This window comes from Pseudophryne corroboree, chromosome 5, assembly GCF_028390025.1.
Source record: "Pseudophryne corroboree isolate aPseCor3 chromosome 5, aPseCor3.hap2, whole genome shotgun sequence".
Lineage (NCBI taxonomy): Eukaryota > Metazoa > Chordata > Amphibia > Anura > Myobatrachidae > Pseudophryne > Pseudophryne corroboree.
Window position 1 is genome coordinate 374057689 of NC_086448.1, and position 18637 is coordinate 374076325.

Sequence of the window (18637 nt, forward strand, 5' to 3'; positions counted from 1 at the left end):
TAGGTATTTAAACGTGTATTGTTCTGCACTTTCTCATAAGTCTATCACTATTGTTTTGGTTCCAGAAACCAGTCAAATGTCAGAAGAATGCACACTGCAGTGAAGCTGAATGAGGTTGTAGTGAACAGGTCTCAGCACGCTCAGCTGGTATTACTGAATATGCCAGGGCCTCCCAAGAATAAACATGGAGATGAAAACTGTATCCTTTTTGTGCATCAGTGGTTCTACTGGATTACATACATATTACCGGCGGCCGGGATCCCGGCTGTCATGATCCCGGCGGTGGGATCCCGGGCACCAGTATGCTGGCAGCGGGGCGAGCGCTAGAAAACCCCTTGTGGGCTCGCCACACTGTGGGCACGGTGGTTTGCTGCGCTCACCACAGGATCTATTCTCCCTCTATGGGCGTCGTGGACACCCATAGAGGGAGAAAAGCCTGTGGCGGCGGTATTCCAGTGGCAGCATTTCACCGCCTGCCTGTATTCCTGCATCAGCATTGTGACCGCCGGGATCCCGAGAGACGGTTTTGTAATTGCCTCCTGTTCTATTAGTCCTGTTGTAGATATTCAGAATTGTAACTCTGTCATATACTTTTAGCTTAGTTTAAAAAGTCTTTGCTACCGTACTATGGGAATAGTCCATCACCAAGCGCACAGCTTGCGTCTTATACCTGTGTGTTTAGTAAAAATTGTAGTACATGGAGATTGGAAAGTACCTCTGCAGTGACTATGGTGGTCATTCAGAGTTGTTCGCTAGCTGCTTTCGTTCGCTGCGCAGCGATCAGGCAAAAAAACGGCACTTCTGCACATGCGTATGCAGCGCAATGCGCACGCGTGTCGTACTATTACAACGAACGATGTAGTTTCACACAAGGTCTACCGAAGCTTTTCAGTCGCAATGCTGCCCGCAGAGTGATTGACAGGAAGAGGGCGTTTCTGGGTGTCAATTGACCGTTTTCAGGGAGTGTTCGAAAAAACGCAGGCGTGCCAGGAAAAACGCAGGCGTGGCTGGGCGAACGCAGGGCGTGTTCGTGATGTCAAAACAGGAACTGAATAGTCTGAAGTGATCGCAAGCGCTGAGTAGGTCTGAAGCTACTCTGAAACTGCACAAAATTATTTTGTAGCCGCTCTGCGATCCTTTCGTTCGCACTTCTGCTAAGCTAAAATACACTCCCAGTGGGAGGCGGCATAGCGTTTGCACGGCTGCTAAAAACTGCTAGCGAGCGAACAATTCGGAATGAAGAAAATATTAGCTGCGCAAGCTCCTTAAAATAAAAGAATTTCAGAATTTAAAGGTGCAGCCGTAGAACGAACCGGTACCCTTACTGGTTATGGATTAGAATGTAAGATCTTGGCGCAGCATTAAATTAGAAAGATAGAAAAAAGAAAGAATGTAGGAAAACGTCAGACTGAATAAATTAAAACACGTTTAATCATCACAAATAATAAAAATCTATATAAGCACGATTGATACATATGGGGATTTGACCGGTACACACAATTCGTATCTATAAACTTTTTCCCGGTACCAATACCCTCTATTTAAATGGATAAAAACTCGTCCACAAAGTCACAGCCTAATCGGCTTTAAATGTCCTGAGACCTGATATCCTTTGCCACAAGGGCTTCCAGTATTTTTAACCGGGCTGGTCTTTAAAAATTATATGCTTATAAAATCATAATGTAATCTCATTTAGTGCTTGTATAAATGAATGGTCCAGAGCAGCAAGACCTTATACACCCTATTTGAAATGATGTATGCTGACACAGGTAGGTTAACCCTGCTGGTTCCTGATAGCAGTATGTATTTGATTTTGACTTAGCTGCTTTCTTGTAAGTTTACTTAATCAATGATCCAGTGATCTATTACAGACATTAATATTCCCCCTTTTTTTCCCTCTATTCTGTCTCTTTTTTCTTCTTTCTCTTTCTTTTTTCCTTATTTGTGCCAGACTGAATGTGTTGTAACATGAAAATAATACCTTTAGTAAATGGAACAACCTAAGGGTTAACAATCGATTGGGTAATTAAGTTCAATTAGGGCAAAGACTCAGCCTAAATAAAGAAAATGGATTGGGAATGCAGCTATCCCTGACGAAGCCCCTGGGGGGGGGAACGCGTTGGAGCTGCACCAAATGGACGGAATCACCCGAGTAAACGCTGACTGCACACACCTCGCTCACACCCCCGGAAGCCGCGTACCGCGAAACCGGAAGCTACAGTGGTACGTTCCAAAGCCCACGAGCAGTGCAGAGAGGAGAAGCACTGTGGCTCTGGGAGGCGGCGGCCGGTTAACAACCAAGGAGGGGGTCCGGACGGAGATCCGGCGAACGGAGCGGAGGGTGAAAGGTACACCAGCATCAAATACATACTGCTATCAGGAACCAGCAGGGTTAACCTACCTGTTTCAGCATACATCATTTCAAATAGGGTGTATAAGGTCTTGCTGCTCTGGACCATTCATTTATACAAGCACTAAACGAGATTACATTATGATTTTATAAGCATATAATTTTTAAAGACCAGCCCGGTTAAAAATACTGGAAGCCCTTGTGGCAAAGGATATCAGGTCTCAGGACATTTAAAGCCGATTAGGCTGTGACTTTGTGGATGAGTTTTTATCCATTTAAATAGAGGGTATTGGTACCGGGAAAAAGTTTATAGATACGAATTGTGTGTACCAGTCAAATCCCCATATGTATCAATCGTGCTTATATAGATTTTAATTATTTGTGATGATTAAACGTGTTTTAATTTATTCAGTCTGACGTTTTTCTACATTCTTTCTTTTTTCTATCTTTCTAATTTAATGATGCGCCAAGATCTTACATCCGAACAACTCGGAATGACCACCTATGTGCTAAGCATATCTCTTCCCAGAGAAAGTAATATGACCGCATAATTGTATTTAAACACTTTATTTACATTAGCTAAAATATAATTTGTTACATACTTATCTACAAGTATTGTCCCTCTCTGACCGCCCACAGCATTTACATTTCTTCATTCTGATTTTGCCAGTTTGTCCAGTTAAGTTAGCTTCATATGCATAGAGATTTTAAATGTTGAAGATATATTAGGAATGTGCCAACTACAATATATTAATATTTGTCTTAAGATACTCCTTGTGGCAGAACCATGCAAAATGTTGGCGCACATTGACTTAGATCAGTGATTTTCAACCTTTTTCAATTTGCAGCACACCAAACAGGATTTTAAAACTGCCAAGGCACACTACAAGAACCACATGGGAAAAAACACACACATTGGCCCCCATGGAGAATTAAAACCAACATACTGTATATTGACACCCAAGGGGAAAAACACACACATTGGCCCCCGACAGTAATTCCACACATTGGCCCCCGACAGTAATTCTACACATTGGCCCCCGACAGTAATTCCACCCATTTCCCTCCCACAGTAATTCCACCACACACTGCCCCCATAGGAATTCAACAGATCCCCACCACACACACACACACAGTAATTTAACAGCGATCAAATAAATAACAAGATAACTGATCCCAACCTGTGTGAGTAAATAAGAATTTACTTACCGATAATTCTATTTCTCGGAGTCCGTAGTGGATGCTGGGGTTCCTGAAAGGACCATGGGGAATAGCGGCTCCGCAGGAGACAGGGCACAAAAAAGTAAAGCTTTACTAGGTCAGGTGGTGTGCACTGGCTCCTCCCCCTATGACCCTCCTCCAGACTCCAGTTAGGTACTGTGCCCGGACGAGCATACACAATAAGGGAGGCATTTTGAATCCCGGGTAAGACTCATACCAGCCACACCAATCACACCGTACAACTTGTGATCTAAACCCAGTTAACAGTATGATAACAGAAAGGGCCTCTTAAAGATGGCTCCTTAACAATAACCCGAATTAGTTAACAATAACTATGTACAAGTATTGCAGATAATCCGCACTTGGGATGGGCGCCCAGCATCCACTACGGACTCCGAGAAATAGAATTATCGGTAAGTAAATTCTTATTTTCTCTATCGTCCTAAGTGGATGCTGGGGTTCCTGAAAGGACCATGGGGATTATACCAAAGCTCCCAAACGGGCGGGAGAGTGCGGATGACTCTGCAGCACCGAATGAGAGAACTCCAGGTCCTCCTTTGCCAGGGTATCAAATTTGTAAAATTTTACAAACGTGTTCTCCCCCGACCACGTAGCTGCTCGGCAGAGTTGTAATGCCGAGACCCCTCGGGCAGCCGCCCAAGATGAGCCCACCTTCCTTGTGGAGTGGGCTTTTACAGTTTTAGGCTGTGGCAGGCCTGCCACAGAATGTGCAAGTTGAATTGTGTTACAAATCCAACGAGCAATCGACTGCTTAGAAGCAGGTGCGCCCAACTTGTTGGGTGCATACAATATAAACAGCGAGTCAGATTTTCTGACTCCAGCCGTCCTTGAAATGTATATTTTTAAGGCTCTGACAACGTCCAACAACTTGGAGTCCTCCAAGTCGCTAGTGGCCGCAGGCACCACAATAGGTTGGTTCAGATGAAATGCTGATACCACTTTAGGGAGAAAATGCGGACGAGTCCGCAGTTCTGCCCTATCCGAATGGAAGATTAGATAAGGACTTTTATAAGATAAAGCCGCCAATTCAGATACTCTCCTGGCAGAGGCCAGGGCTAGTAACATAGTCACTTTCAATGTGAGATATTTCAAATCCACCTTTTTCAATGGTTCAAACCAATGGGATTTGAGGAAATCTAAAACTACATTTAGATCCCACGGTGCCACCGGAGGCACCACAGGAGGCTGTATATGCAGTACTCCCTTGACAAAAGTCTGGACCTCAGGGACAGAGGCCAATTCTTTTTGGAAGAATATTGACAGGGCCGAAATTTGAACCTTAATGGATCCCAATTTGAGACCCATAGATAATCCTGATTGCAGGAAATGTAGGAAACGACCCAGTTGGAATTCCTCCGTCGGAACACTCCGATCCTCGCACCACGCTACATATTTTCGCCAAATGCGGTGATAATGTTTCACGGTGACTTCCTTCCGTGCCTTAATCAAGGTAGGAATGACTTCTTCTGGAATGCCTTTCCCTTTTAGGATCTGGCGTTCAACCGCCATGCCGTCAAACGCAGCCGCGGTAAGTCTTGAAAAAGACAGGGACCCTGCTGTAGCAGGTCCCTTCTCAGAGGTAGAGGCCACGGTTCGTCCGTGAGCATCTCTTGAAGTTCCGGATACCAAGTCCTTCTCGGCCAATCCGGAACCACTAGTATTGTTCTTACTCTTCTTTGCCGTATGATCTTCAATACCTTTGGTATGAGCGGCAGAGGAGGAACACATACACTGACTGGTACACCCAAAGAGTTACCAGTGCGTCCACAGCTATTGCCTGTGGATCTCTTGACCTGGCGCAATATTTGTCCAGTTTCTTGTTGAGGCGAGACGCCATCATGTCTACAATTGGTCTTTCCCAACGGTCTATTAACATGTTGAAGACTTCTGGATGTAGACCCCACTCTCCCGGATGAAGATCGTGTCTGCTGAGGAAGTCTGCTTCCCAGTTGTCCACGCCCGGGATGAACACTGCTGACAGTGCTATCACGTGATTCTCCGCCCAGCGAAGAATCTTGGCAGCTTCTGCCATTGCACTCCTGCTTCTTGTGCCGCCCTGCCTGTTTACATGGGCGACCGCCGTGATGTTGTCCGACTGAATCAACACCGGCTTTCCTTTCAGGAGAAGTTCCGCCTGGCTTAGAGCATTGTAGATTGCTCTTAGTTCCAGAATGTTTATGTGAAGAGACTTTTCCAGACTCGTCCATACTCCCTGGAAGTTTCTTCCTTGTGTGACTGCTCCCCAGCCTCTCAGGCTGGCGTCCGTGGTCACCAGGATCCAATCCTGAATGCCGAATCTGCGGCCTTCTAATAGGTGAGCCTTCTGCAACCACCACAGAAGTGACACCCTTGTCTTTGGTGACAGGGTTATTCGCAGGTGCATCTGCAGATGCGACCCTGACCATTTGTCCAACAGATCCCTTTGGAATATTCTTGCATGGAATCTGCCGAATGGAATTGCTTCGTAAGAAGCCACCATTTTTCCCAGGACTCTTGTGCATTGATGTACTGACACCTTTCCTGGTTTTAGGAGGTTCCTGACCAGATCGGATAACTCCTTGGCTTTTTCCTCTGGAAGGAAAACCTTTTTCTGAACCGTGTCCAGAATCATTCCTAGGAACAGCAGACGAGTTGTCGGGATTAAATGGGATTTTGGAATATTCAGAATCCACCCGTGTTGTCTTAGCACCTCTTGAGATAGTGCTAAAGCTGTCTCCAGCTGTTCTCTGGACCTTGCCCTTATTAGGAGATCGTCCAAGTATGGGATAACTAATACGCCTTTTCTTCGAAGAAGAATCATCATCTCGGCCATTACCTTGGTAAAGACCCGAGGCGCCGTGGACAATCCGAACGGCAGCGTCTGAAACTGATAGTGACAGTTTTGAACAATGAACCTGAGGTACCCCTGGTGTGCGGGGTAAATCGGAACGTGTAGATACGCATCCTTGATGTCCAAGGATACCATAAAGTCCCCTTCTTCCAGGTTCGCTATCACTGCTCTGAGTGACTCCATCTTGAACTTGAACTTTTTTATGTAGAGGTTCAAGGACTTCAGATTTAGAATAGGCCTTACCGAGCCATCCGGCTTCGGTACCACAAATAGAGTGGAATAATACCCCTTTCCTTGTTGTAATAGGGGTACTTTGACTATCACCTGCTGAGCGTACAGCTTGTGAATGGCTTCCAACACCCTCTCCCTTTCGGAAGAGACGGTTGGTAAAGCAGACTTCAGGAAACGATGAGGAGGATCCGTCTCTAATTCCAACCTGTACCCCTGAGATATTATCTGCAGGATCCAGGGGTCTACCTGCGAGTGAGCCCACTGCGCGCTGTAATTTTTGAGACGGCCGCCCACTGTCCCCGAGTCCGCTTGAGAGGCCCCAGCGTCATGCTGAGGTTTTTGCAGGAGCCGGGGAGGGCTTCTGTTCCTGGGAAGGAGCTGCCTGTTGGTGTCTCTTCCCTCTTCCTCTGCCTCGTGGCAGGTACGACAAACCCTTTGCTCTCTTATTTTTGTAGGAGCGAAAAGGCTGCGGTTGAAAGGTCGTGCCTTTCTCTGTTGGGGAGTGACTTGAGGTAAAAAAGTGGATTTCCCGGCAGTAGCCGTGGCCACCAAGTCTGATAGACCAACTCCAAATAACTCCTCCCCTTTATACGGCAAAACCTCCATGTGACGTTTTGAATCCGCATCGCCTGTCCACTGTCGTGTCCATAAGGCTCTTCTGGCTGAAATGGACATAGCACTCACCCGAGATGCCAGTGTGCAAATATCCCTCTGTGCATCACGCATATAGATAAATGCATCCTTTATTTGTTCTAACGACAGTAAAACATTGTCCCTATCTAGGGTATCAATATTTTCAATCAGGGATTCTGACCAAACTACTCCAGCACTGCACATCCAGGCAGTTGCTATAGCTGGTCGTAGTATAACACCTGCATGTGTGTATATATTCTTTTGAATAACTTCCATCTTTCTATCTGATGGATCCTTAAGTGCGGCCGTCTCAGGAGAGGGTAACGCCACTTGTTTAGATAAGCGTGTGAGCGCCTTGTCCACCTTAGGGGGTGTTTCCCAGCGCGCCCTAACCTCTGGCGGGAAAGGGTATAATGCCAATAACTTTTTTGAAATTATCAACTTTTTATCAGGAGCAACCCACGCTTCATCACACACGTCATTTAATTCTTCTGATTCAGGAAAAACTGTTTGTAGTTTTTTCACACCATACATAATACCCTGTTTTACGGTATCTGTAGTATCAGCTAAATGTAACGTCTCCTTCATTGCCAAAATCATATAACGTGTGGCCCTACTGGAAAATACGTTTGAATTTCTACCGTCGTCACTGGAATCAGTGCCTGTGTCTGGGTCTGTGTCGACCGACTGAGGCAAAGGGCGTTTTACAGCCCCTGACGGTGTTTGAGGCGCCTGGACAGGCATTAATTGATTGTCCGGCCGCCTCATGTCCTCAACTGACTGTTTAAGGGAAGATAAACCATCACGTAATTCCACAAATAAAGGCATCCATTCTGGTGTCGACCCCCTGGGGGGTGACATCTGCATATTTGGCAATTGCTCCGCCTCCACACCAATATCGTCCTCATACATGTCGACACCCCGTACCGACACACACCGCAAACTCACAGGGAATGCTCTAATGAAGACAGGACCCACTAGCCCTTTTGGGGAGACAGAGGGAGAGTCTGCCAGCACACACCACAAAGCGCTATATATACAAGGGATATCCTTATATTAAGTGCTCCCTTATAGCTGCTTTAATATATAATATATATATATATATAGCCATTAATGTGCCCCCCCTCTCTGTTTTACCCTGTTTCTGTAGTGCAGTGCAGGGGAGAGACCTGGGAGCCGTCCTGACCAGCGGAGCTGTGACAGAAAATGGCGCCGTGTGCTGAGGAGATAGGCCCCGCCCCTTTTTCGGCGGGTTCTTCTCCCGCTATTTTTCCAGTCAGGCAGGGGTTAAATATCTCCATATAGCCCCTATGGGCTATATGTGAGGTATTTTTAGCCTTGTATAAGGTTTATATTTGCCTCTCAGAGCGCCCCCCCCCAGCGCTCTGCACCCTCAGTGACTGCCCAGTGAAGTGTGCTGAGAGGAAAATGGCGCACAGCTGCAGTGCTGTGCGCTACCTTATGAAGACTGAGGAGTCTTCAGCCGCCGGTTTCCGGACCTCTTCACGCTTCAGCATCTGCAAGGGGGTCGGCGGCGCGGCTCCGGGACCGGACTCCACGGCTGGGCCTGTGTTCGATCCCTCTGGAGCTAATGGTGTCCAGTAGCCAAGCAGCAAATCCACTCTGCATGCAGGTGAGTTTACTACTTTCCCCCTAAGTCCCACGTTGCAGTGATCCTGTTGCCAGCAGGACTCACTGTAAAGAAAAAAACCTAAACTAAACTTTCTCTAAGCAGCTCTTTAGGAGAGCCACCTAGATTGCACCCTTCTCGTTCGGGCACAAAATCTAACTGGAGTCTGGAGGAGGGTCATAGGGGGAGGAGCCAGTGCACACCACCTGACCTAGTAAAGCTTTACTTTTTTGTGCCCTGTCTCCTGCGGAGCCGCTATTCCCCATGGTCCTTTCAGGAACCCCAGCATCCACTTAGGACGATAGAGAAAAATATTTTCTCTTACGTCCTAGACCTAGGGGATACTACCATGGGGTATAGACGGGTCCACTAGGAGCCTTGGCACTTTTAGAAATTATTAGTGTGGGCTGGCTCCTCCCTCTATGCCCCTCCTACCAGATTCAGTTTAGAAAATGTACTCGGAGGAGCCGGTCACACTTAGGGAAGCTTTTCTGTTATTCATTTTATGTTTTGTTTTTTCAGGCAGGACTGGTTGGCACCAGCCTGCCTGCTTCGTAGGACTTAGGGGGGTCAACGGCCCAACCTCCTATAGGGTTAATGGTCCCGTTCCCCGCTGACAGGACATAGCTCCTGAGGGACCTATTCGCAAGTCTCACCACGGCGAGCGTACAGTTCCGCAGCACGTCGCCACCCCTAACAGAGCCAGAAGTAAGAAGAGTGGTGAGTAGATGGCCGGCATCCCGGTTAGCGGGTCGCCGGCTGTAATGGCGGCATCAGGGTATGGAGCGCAGCACTGACATGCAGGCTGCGTCTCCAAGGATCAGTACAGCATGCTTTTCGGATGTGTGTTCCACTGTGTGTGGCGAGCTGAGCTGTTTAATTTACCCTACACTGGCACAGTTTACCGGGGTTCTAACCCGCGGTAAGCATGAAAAACACATCAGCCAGTATAACAAAAAAACAGGAAGCCATGCGCCATTACGGGGGCGGGGCTTCACTATGAGCAGATCCAGCAGCTCACCAGCGCCATTTTCCCTCTTCAGCTTACACTGACAGGAATCACAGGGAAGCGCAGCTCCTCCACAAAGACTCCACGTTTCCTGAGCGATAACATGGGGTCTTAGTAAGGGGGGTACATTGTAGAATACGAAGCCCTATTAAGGAGCTTACTTTAGCGACCCAGCTGTTTTTACTTTAGCTGTAAGGGCGCGGTGTGGCTGGCTCCATCTTCTGTGTCTCCCTGCGGGCTCTGTGTGGGTTAAACTGTGTTTTTACCTTTTTGTGTGTGGGTGTGTGTGTCCTTCACATTACCATGTCCAGGAACTGTGTTTCCTGCACAGCAGAGTGTCTGTCCTCCCCGGGAGAATCGCTACCGTGTACACAGAATAGAACACATTCTCAGGCTAGTGGGTCAGAACCCGCATGGTTAGATTCCATTAAATGGATGATCTCAAATATTTCTAATAAATGATTACATACTGAGAAAGAGACGCAATATTTAAGACAATCTTTGGATGACCTGATGAATAGAGATTCTGTTCCCATACCAGCGTCTCGGACCCCTGCCATTTGTCCACAAAAGCGTACTCTGGCCCAGATCATGCAGGCTGATACTGATGACGATACAGCAGACACAGAGGAGGGTGAAGTGGATGCGAGTGGGGGAGATGCGGCCCTGTCATAGGGAATACAGGCCCTGATAGAAGCTATTAGAGAAGTCTTGCACATTCCTGACAAGGTGGCGGAGGTGGAGGAGGAATTTTATTTTAATGTAACAAAGAAATCCTCAGCACCTTTTCCAGCATCAAAGGAATTGAATGCCCTGTTTGAGGAAACTTGGGCTAATCCTGACAAAAAGTTTTAGATCCCTAAAAGGTTAATTACATCCTTTCCCTTTACTCTGGAGGATAGAAAGAAATTGGAAAACCCGCCGATTGTGGACGCATCGGTATCTAGGTTGTCACGTAAGATAGTCTTACCTGTTCCTGGGGCAGCATCCTTAAAGGACATGGTTGATCGCAAGATTGAGACCACTCTCAAATCCCTACACACTGCTGCTGGGGTGGCCCAGTGACCCACTATTGCTTGGGCACGGATCACTAAGGCCATTGCTAAATTGGCAGGTAATCTAATTAATGGGTTAGATTCCTTGCCCAGGTTGGAGATAATTTTACTCCTACAGCATATTCAGGACCCTGCTAACTTTATGGTGGAGGCCATAAAGGAATTTGGTTTGCTCAATGCACGCACCACTGTCATGGCAGTGTCAGCACGCAGGGGCTTGTGGCTAAGCCAGTGGACTGCGGATGCGAATTCCAGAAAAGGCATGGAAAGCCTACCATTCACAGGTGAGGCCCTTTGTGGAGAGGAACTGGGTACGTGGATATCCAAGGCTACGGCGGGTAAGTCTACGTAACTTCCCAGCTAGGAAAACCTACTCTGCTCCAACTCTGCAGTCCTTTCGGACAGCGAAATTTAAAAGTAAATCCAAAGGTTCTTCTACAGCCTTCATAGGCAATAGAGGTAAACCCAGAAAACCAGCAGCTGCAGGTTCTCATGAACAGACCTCCAGTTCTGCTTCCTCAAAGCCTGGAAGACATTATTCTCCAGAAGTAAGTATGACTTTACAGACAGCAATTCAGAAACTGGTACAGACTCAGGTCATTGTCCCAGTTCCACTTCAACTACAAAACAAAGGTTATTACTCCAACCTGTTTGTGGTACCGAAACCGGACGGTTCGGTAAGGCCCATTTTAAACCTCAAGTCACTGAACCTGTACTTACGGGTGTTCAAGATGGAGTCTTTGAGAGCGTGATCTCAGGTCTGGAAGAGGGGGAATTCCTGGTGTCTCTGGACATCAAGGATGCGTACCTTCATATTCCGATTTTGGACGCCTCATCAGGCTTATCTAAGGTTTGCACTACAGGATTGTCACTACCAGTTCCAGGCCCTGCCATTTGGCCTCTCCACGCCACCGAGGGTGTTCACCAAGGTAATGGCTGAGATGATGTTTCTCCTCCACAAGCAATGAGTGAACATAATGCCGTACCTTGACGACCTGCTGAGGTTGTTGGACAACATTGTCCTCTCAACCCGACTACTCCAGGATCACGGGTGGATTCGGAACCTACCAAAATCTCACCTGGAACCAACACGAAGGCTTCCATTCCTTGGGATGATACTGGATATGGAGGAACAGAAGGGATTCCTTCCATTGGAAAAGGCATTGGTAATCCTGTCGATGGTGCAGGATGTTCTAAAGCCAACCCGGATATTGGTGCATCTATGCATTCGCCTTCTGGGGAAGATGGTAGCCTCTTATGAGGCACTGCAGTATGGAAGGTTTCATGCAAGGCCCTTCCAGCTGGATCTGTTGGACAAATGGTCCGGATCGCACCTTCACATACACTTGAGAATACGTCTGTCGCAAAAAGCCAGGATTTCTCTTCTTTGGTGGCTTCAGACTTCTCATCTGACAGAGGGTCAAAGGTTCGGGATTCAAAATTGGATTCTGCTAACCACAGACGCGAGCCTCAGAGGTTGGGGAGCAGTCACCCAAAGGGATCAGTTCCAAGGAAAATGGTCAAGTCAGGAAACCATTCTTCAGATCAACATTCTGGAGCTAAGGGCCATATACAATGCCCTTCTACAGGCATCACATCATCTTCAAGATCACGCCATTCAAGTTCAGTCAGAAAATGTGACGGCGGTAATGTACATAAACGACAGGGCAGAACGAAGAGCAGAGCAGCAATGTCAGAGATAACAAGGATTCGCCTCTGGGCAGAAAGACACACGGTAGTGTTGTCGGCAATCTTCATTCCAGGAGTAGACAACTCGGAAGCAGACTTCCTCAGCAGACACAACCTGGGGCTTCCACCCGGAGGTGTTCGGGTGCTTGACACGTTGGTGGGGCATTCCACAAATCGACATGATGGTCTCTGATCTAAACAGGAAACTCCAGCGGTTTTGTTCCAGGTCGAGGGACTTACAGGCAGTGGCGGTGGACGCTCCGACGACCCCATGGGTCTACTAGATGGTATATGTGTTTCCGCCACTTCCATTGATCCCAAAGGTTCTCAGAAGAATAAAAAGGGAAAAGGTTCAAGCAATTCTCATTGCTCCGGACTGGCCAAGAAGGGCTTGGCACGCGGATCTACTGGACATGCTCCTGGAGGATCCGTGGCCTCTACCTCTTCGAGAGGATCTCTTGCAACAGGGGCCGTTCATCTATCAAGACTTACCATGGCTACGTTTGACGGCATGTAGGTTGAGCGTCAAATTCTAGCCCCGAAAGGAATCCCTGATAAGGTTATTCCGACTTTGATCCAAGCCAGAAAAGGGGTCACGTCTAAACATTACCACCGTATTTGGAAAAAATATTTGTCTTGGTGTGAGAACAGGAAATTTCCTGCGGTGGAATTTCAACTGGGACTTTCTCTGCAGTCAGGTGTGTATGTGGGCCTGCACCTGGGCTCCATAAGAGTCCACATTTTGGCCTTATCCATATTCTTCCAGAAACAGTTGGCTTCCCTCCCTGAGGTTCAGACGTTCTTGAAGGGTGTTCTGTACATCCAACCTCCCTTTGTGCCTCTCACGACACCTTGGGTTCTCAATATGGTGTTGCAGTTCCTACAATCGCAATGGTTTGAGTCCTTACAGGAGGTGGACGTAAAGTTTCTTACATGGAAGACCGTTACACTGTTGACCCTGGCTTCAGCCAGGCGGGTGTCGTAACTGGGGGGCATTGTCTCACAAGAGCCCCTACTTGATTTTTCATGAGGATAGAGCTAAACTCAGAACTCATCAGCAATTTCTTCCAAAGGTGGTGTCTGCGTTTCAACCAACCTATTGTGGTTTTGGTGGTTACCGACACCTCCTCTACCTCAAAGTCCCTAGATGTTGTGAGGGCTTTGTAGGTGTACGCAAAGCAAACAGCTCGTCACAGTAAATCGAACTCGCTGTTTGTTCTTTATGATCCCAATAAAGGGGGTCATTCCGAGTTGATCGCTAGCTGCCGTTGTTCACAGCGTAGCGATCAGGCTAAAAATCAGCATTTCTGCGCATGCGCAAAGTACTTTCACAAAAAACTATGCAGTTTTACACCAGGTCGAGCGACACTTTTCAGTCGCTCTGCTGATCGTAGTGATTGACAGGAGTGGGTGTTTCTGGGTGGTAACTGAGCGTTTTCCGGGAGTGTGCTAAAAAACACAGGCTTGCCTGAGGAAACGGGGGAGTGGCTGGCCGAACGCAGGGCGCGTTTGTGACGTCAAAGCAGGAACTAAACAGACTGAAATGATTGCAAGGTAGGAGTAGATTTGGAGCTACTCAGAAACGGCATGAAACATTTTTCAAGCATTTCTGCTAACCTTTCGATCGCTTTTCTGCTAAGCTAAGATACACTCCCAGGGGGTGGCGGCTTAGCGTTTGCACTGCTGCTAAAAGCAGCTAGCGAGCGATCAACTCTGAATGAGGGCCAAAATTGGGTGTCCTGCTTCAAACAGACAATTGCACGCTGGATCAGGCTTACTAACCAGCATGCTTATTCATCGGCAGGTTTGTCATGTCCAAAATCTGTACAGGCCCACTCTACTAGGTTAGTGGGTTCTTCCTGGGCGGCTGCCCGGGGCAACTCGGCTTTGAAGCTCTGCTGAGCAACTACTTGGTCAAGTTCGAACACGTTTGCGAAGTTCGACAAGTTCGATACTATGGCCACTGAGAACCTTCAGTTTGGTCAATCAGTTCTGCAGGAACCTCCACACTCTCCTACCCAGTTTGGGAGCTTTGGTACATCCCCATGGTACTAATGTGGACCCCAATATCCTCTAGAACAGTGATGGCTAACCTTGACACTCCAGCTGTTGTTGAACTACTCATCCCAGCATGCCCTGCATCAGTTTTGTTATTTGGCCATGCTAAAACTGATGCAGGGCATGCTGGGATGTGTAGTTCAACAACAGCTGGAGTGTCAAGGTTAGCCATCACTGCTCTAGGACGTAAGAGAAAATAGGATTTTAATTACCTACAGGTAAATCCTTTTCTCGTAGTCCGTAGAGGATACTGGGCGCCCGCCCAGTGCTGCTTCCTGTTTCCTGCACAGTTACTTGGTTAAAGTATTGTTGTTGGTTCAGCTGTTGCTGTTCCTGTTCAAGTTTGGTTAGCACGGCTTTCCTCTTGGTTTGTGTGTGCTGGTTCGGATCTCACCACTGGCCTTTCAATCCTCAAGGTATGTTCGTCTCCTCGGGCTCAGTTTCTAGACTCAGTCTGGTAGGAGGGGCATAGAGGGAGGAGCCAGCCGACACTATTAATTTCTTAAAGTGCCAAGACTCCTAGTGGACCCGTCTATACCCCATGGTACAAATGTGGACTCCAGTATCCTCTATGGACTACGAGAAAAGGATTTACCGGTAAGCACAGATCAGCATGACAATGAGCACTGCAGTACTGATCACCTGGGCGGGAAGACTGCGTGCATGCCCTATGACCTATGAGTCACGTCGTAGGACATCGGCTGGGCCGTAGAAGAGCACTGCATTGCCCGAGCCTGACAGTCATGCTAGTGGCAGCCGGGCAGCAGGCATCTCTTGGGCAGTGACAAATCTGGCAATCACCTCTCGGCACATTGTTGAAAACCACTGGCTTAGGTCCTGGCCAGGAAGCATGTTACATTTCTACCATTACAAAGTGCAATATCACATGGTGATGATATGTAGACTTGCACAGTCTTCATGAAGGACTTATTTTTCTTTAGAACCGTGAGCCCAGGTACAGATATGTCCTCAAACCTCTTTGCTGCAGTCGCACTAAACCGTCCTTTTTGGCACGCCAGGTCATGTGAGAAGCGGCTAGCACCAGACATCTTTTTGGATTGTTTTTGTTGAAAATGTCTTATTCGCAACGCAGTGTGACTAGGATGCACCAGGAGACTGTGCTGATTAATTGATGTGACACTTGTATATATGTGTGTGACTGAGTCTCTGAATCTGTATGTGAAGTGCTACAATGTACTGTAGCAGCCACAGCTTTTTTTTAAAACAAGTTCTGTTCTGCTCAGTATACAGACTCTGTCACACACAATATAAAGTGTCATACTGTATATAAAATTAGTCCGCACAGTCTCCTTGTGCGTCCTAGTGATACTGCATTTGCAACTAAGACACATTTTCAGCAAAAAAAGAAACCAGCCGAAAGCAGATTTGCATGGGACCTGGTGGCTCACTCACACCAGGCATTTCGTGCTGCATGGCATATTGAGGCTAAATGTATGAGGACGCCTCTATATATCAAGAAAAAAAGGAAAAGTTTGTTTTATAGATGTGGATAGGAAACAACCACACACCTGTGGAAGTGATTTACTGGCATTGCTGTTAAAGGAACTTTATTCTTAAGTGAATGCATGTCTTGTCCTACACTGTTTATTTCTCTCTTTTTTTTATTGTATGCCAGACAAGAGAGCCCTGTAATAAGCCCCATTCTAACCATCTACACCAGGCATGTCCAAACTGCAGCCCTCCAGCTGTTGAGAAACTACACGTCCCAGCATGCCCTGACACAGCTTTAGCATTCTCTGACAGCAAAACTGTGTCAGGGCATGCTGAGATATGTAGTTTCTCAACAGCTGGAGGGTCGCAGTTTGGACATGCCTGATCTACACAGTCATATAATTGAAGCACCAGAATATAGGGGGTAATTCCGAGTTGATCGCAGCAGGAAATTTTTTAGCAGTTGGGCAAAACCATGGCCCTCATTCCGAGTCGTTCGCTCTGTATTTTTCTTCGCATCGCAGCGTTTTTCTGCTTAGTACGCATGCGCAATGTTCGCACTGCGACTGCGCCAAGTAATTTTGCTATGAAGATAGTATTTTTACTCACGGCTTTTTCTTCGCTCCGGCGATCGTAGTGTGATTGACAGGAAATGGGTGTTACTGGGCGGAAACACGGCGTTTTATGGGCGTGTGGATAAAAACGCTACCGTTTCCGGAAAAAACGCGGGAGTGGCTGGAGAAACGGAGGAGTGTCTGGGCGAACGCTGAGTGTGTTTGTGACGTCAAACCAGGAACGACAAGCACTGAACTGATCGCAGATGCCGAGTAAGGTTGAAGCTACTCAGAAACTGCTAAGTAGTTTGTAATCGCAATATTGCGAATACATCGTTCGCAATTTTAAGAAGCTAAGATTCACTCCCAGTAGGCGGCGGCTTAGCGTGTGTAACTCTGCTAAAATCGCCTTGCGAGCGAACAACTCGGAATGAGGGCCCATGTGCACTGCAGGGGGGGCAGATATAACATGTGCTTATACTTTTCTTACTTTAATAATCCTCAACTGCCCAGATCCCGCAGTTTTTTGACCACCTGGAACTTATCTCTATGTTTACTGGTGTAGTTATGCTTAGTTGCCCTGTACTTGTCCTATATTGTCTTCAACTGTAAGTCACTGTTTTCCTATTTTTTTTATGTGCATTTGTACTCTGTAATTGGGCGCTGCGGAACCCTTGTGGCGCCATATAAATAAAGGATAATAATAATACTGTACAGTGCAGTATAGCACACTTACCAACTCTGGTTGTGAAACCCCTGCTACAAAATCCTGCACCATGACAGCATTTTATTACTAATGGCATGCTTTTACTCTGTAAGGAGTCAGACAGTAAGGGAATGCACATTACATATCTACCCTTACAAGCATAGTTGTGTTTAAAACTAAGAATCATTTTGAAAAAAATCTTTAACAATTTTCTGTCAGATATGGAATTTTTAGAAGTTTTAACGGAAGGTTTAAACAGAGTACTCCTTGTTCGTGGTGGTGGACGGGAGGTGATCACCATTTACTCATAAGAATCTACTGCGGAAGAAATGGACTTTCTAAAATCATAGGGGATAAAAGAAAAAAAGACTGAATTGCTATTACACTGTTCCTTTATACTTGAAATGCTGATGAGATTTGCTGGCTAGAAATAACACTTTATCATTGTTCATACAGTACAAAATATAGTCATACTTTAGGTTTAAATACAGTAGATTGCTTTTCAGATATAGTGATAGAGCTACAAAAACTATTGCAGGCCTTCTTTTAGGTTTGGGTTCGGTGGATGTGCCGTCTTCTTGAGTTAAATATACTGTAATGGTGTGTTCCATTTCTTTGTTCGATGCTTTGTTACATTTTATATTTAATTATGAGAAAACAAAATGAAATACATTTTAAAATATACAGTGAAAATGTTTTCTTGTTAAAAAAACATAGGAAACTGCTATTCCCTATAAACATGTCGTTTTTAGTTGGTTTATAATGCATTAATAAACTATGAAATCTTAATATGACCGTTTAAACACATCTTATATTATTCCACTGTTCTTTTATATTGTTTTTTTATCTTACGTCCTAGAGAATGCTGGGGTCAACATTAGTACCATGGGGTATAGACGGGTTCCACTAGGAGCCACTGGCACTTTAAGAGTTTAATAGTGTGGGCTGGCTCCTCCCTTTATGCCCCTCCAACCAGACTCAGTTTAGAAAATGTGCCCGGAGGAGCCGGTCACAGCTAGGGGAGCCCCTAGAGCTTCTTTAGTTTTATTATTTTTGTAAGAGTTAGTTAGGCACAGGGAGGCTGCTGTCAACAGCCTCGCTGCTTCGTGGGACTTAGGGGGGAGTAGTGTCCACCCTGAGGGGTTTTGAGCCACTATCTCCGCTGACAGGACATTAGCTCCTGAGGGTGATGATCGTT

At 46.6% G+C, this 18637-nt stretch overlaps 1 protein-coding gene across 3 annotated transcripts in view; it reads left to right on the plus strand.

Moving 5' to 3' along the window:
- The window catches only part of SLC12A7 (solute carrier family 12 member 7), a 952187-nt gene extending 933959 nt beyond the window's left edge, over nucleotides 1–18228 (plus strand). For all 3 annotated transcript variants that reach the window (XM_063922663.1, XM_063922664.1, XM_063922665.1), the window contains exons 23-24: nucleotides 66–199; nucleotides 17659–18228. In XM_063922663.1, coding sequence (XP_063778733.1) covers nucleotides 66–199; nucleotides 17659–17750 — 226 coding nt within the window. In that variant the 3' untranslated portion in view covers nucleotides 17751–18228. The remainder of the gene's footprint in view (nucleotides 1–65; nucleotides 200–17658) is intronic.
- The last annotated feature ends 409 nt before the right edge of the window (nucleotides 18229–18637 follow it).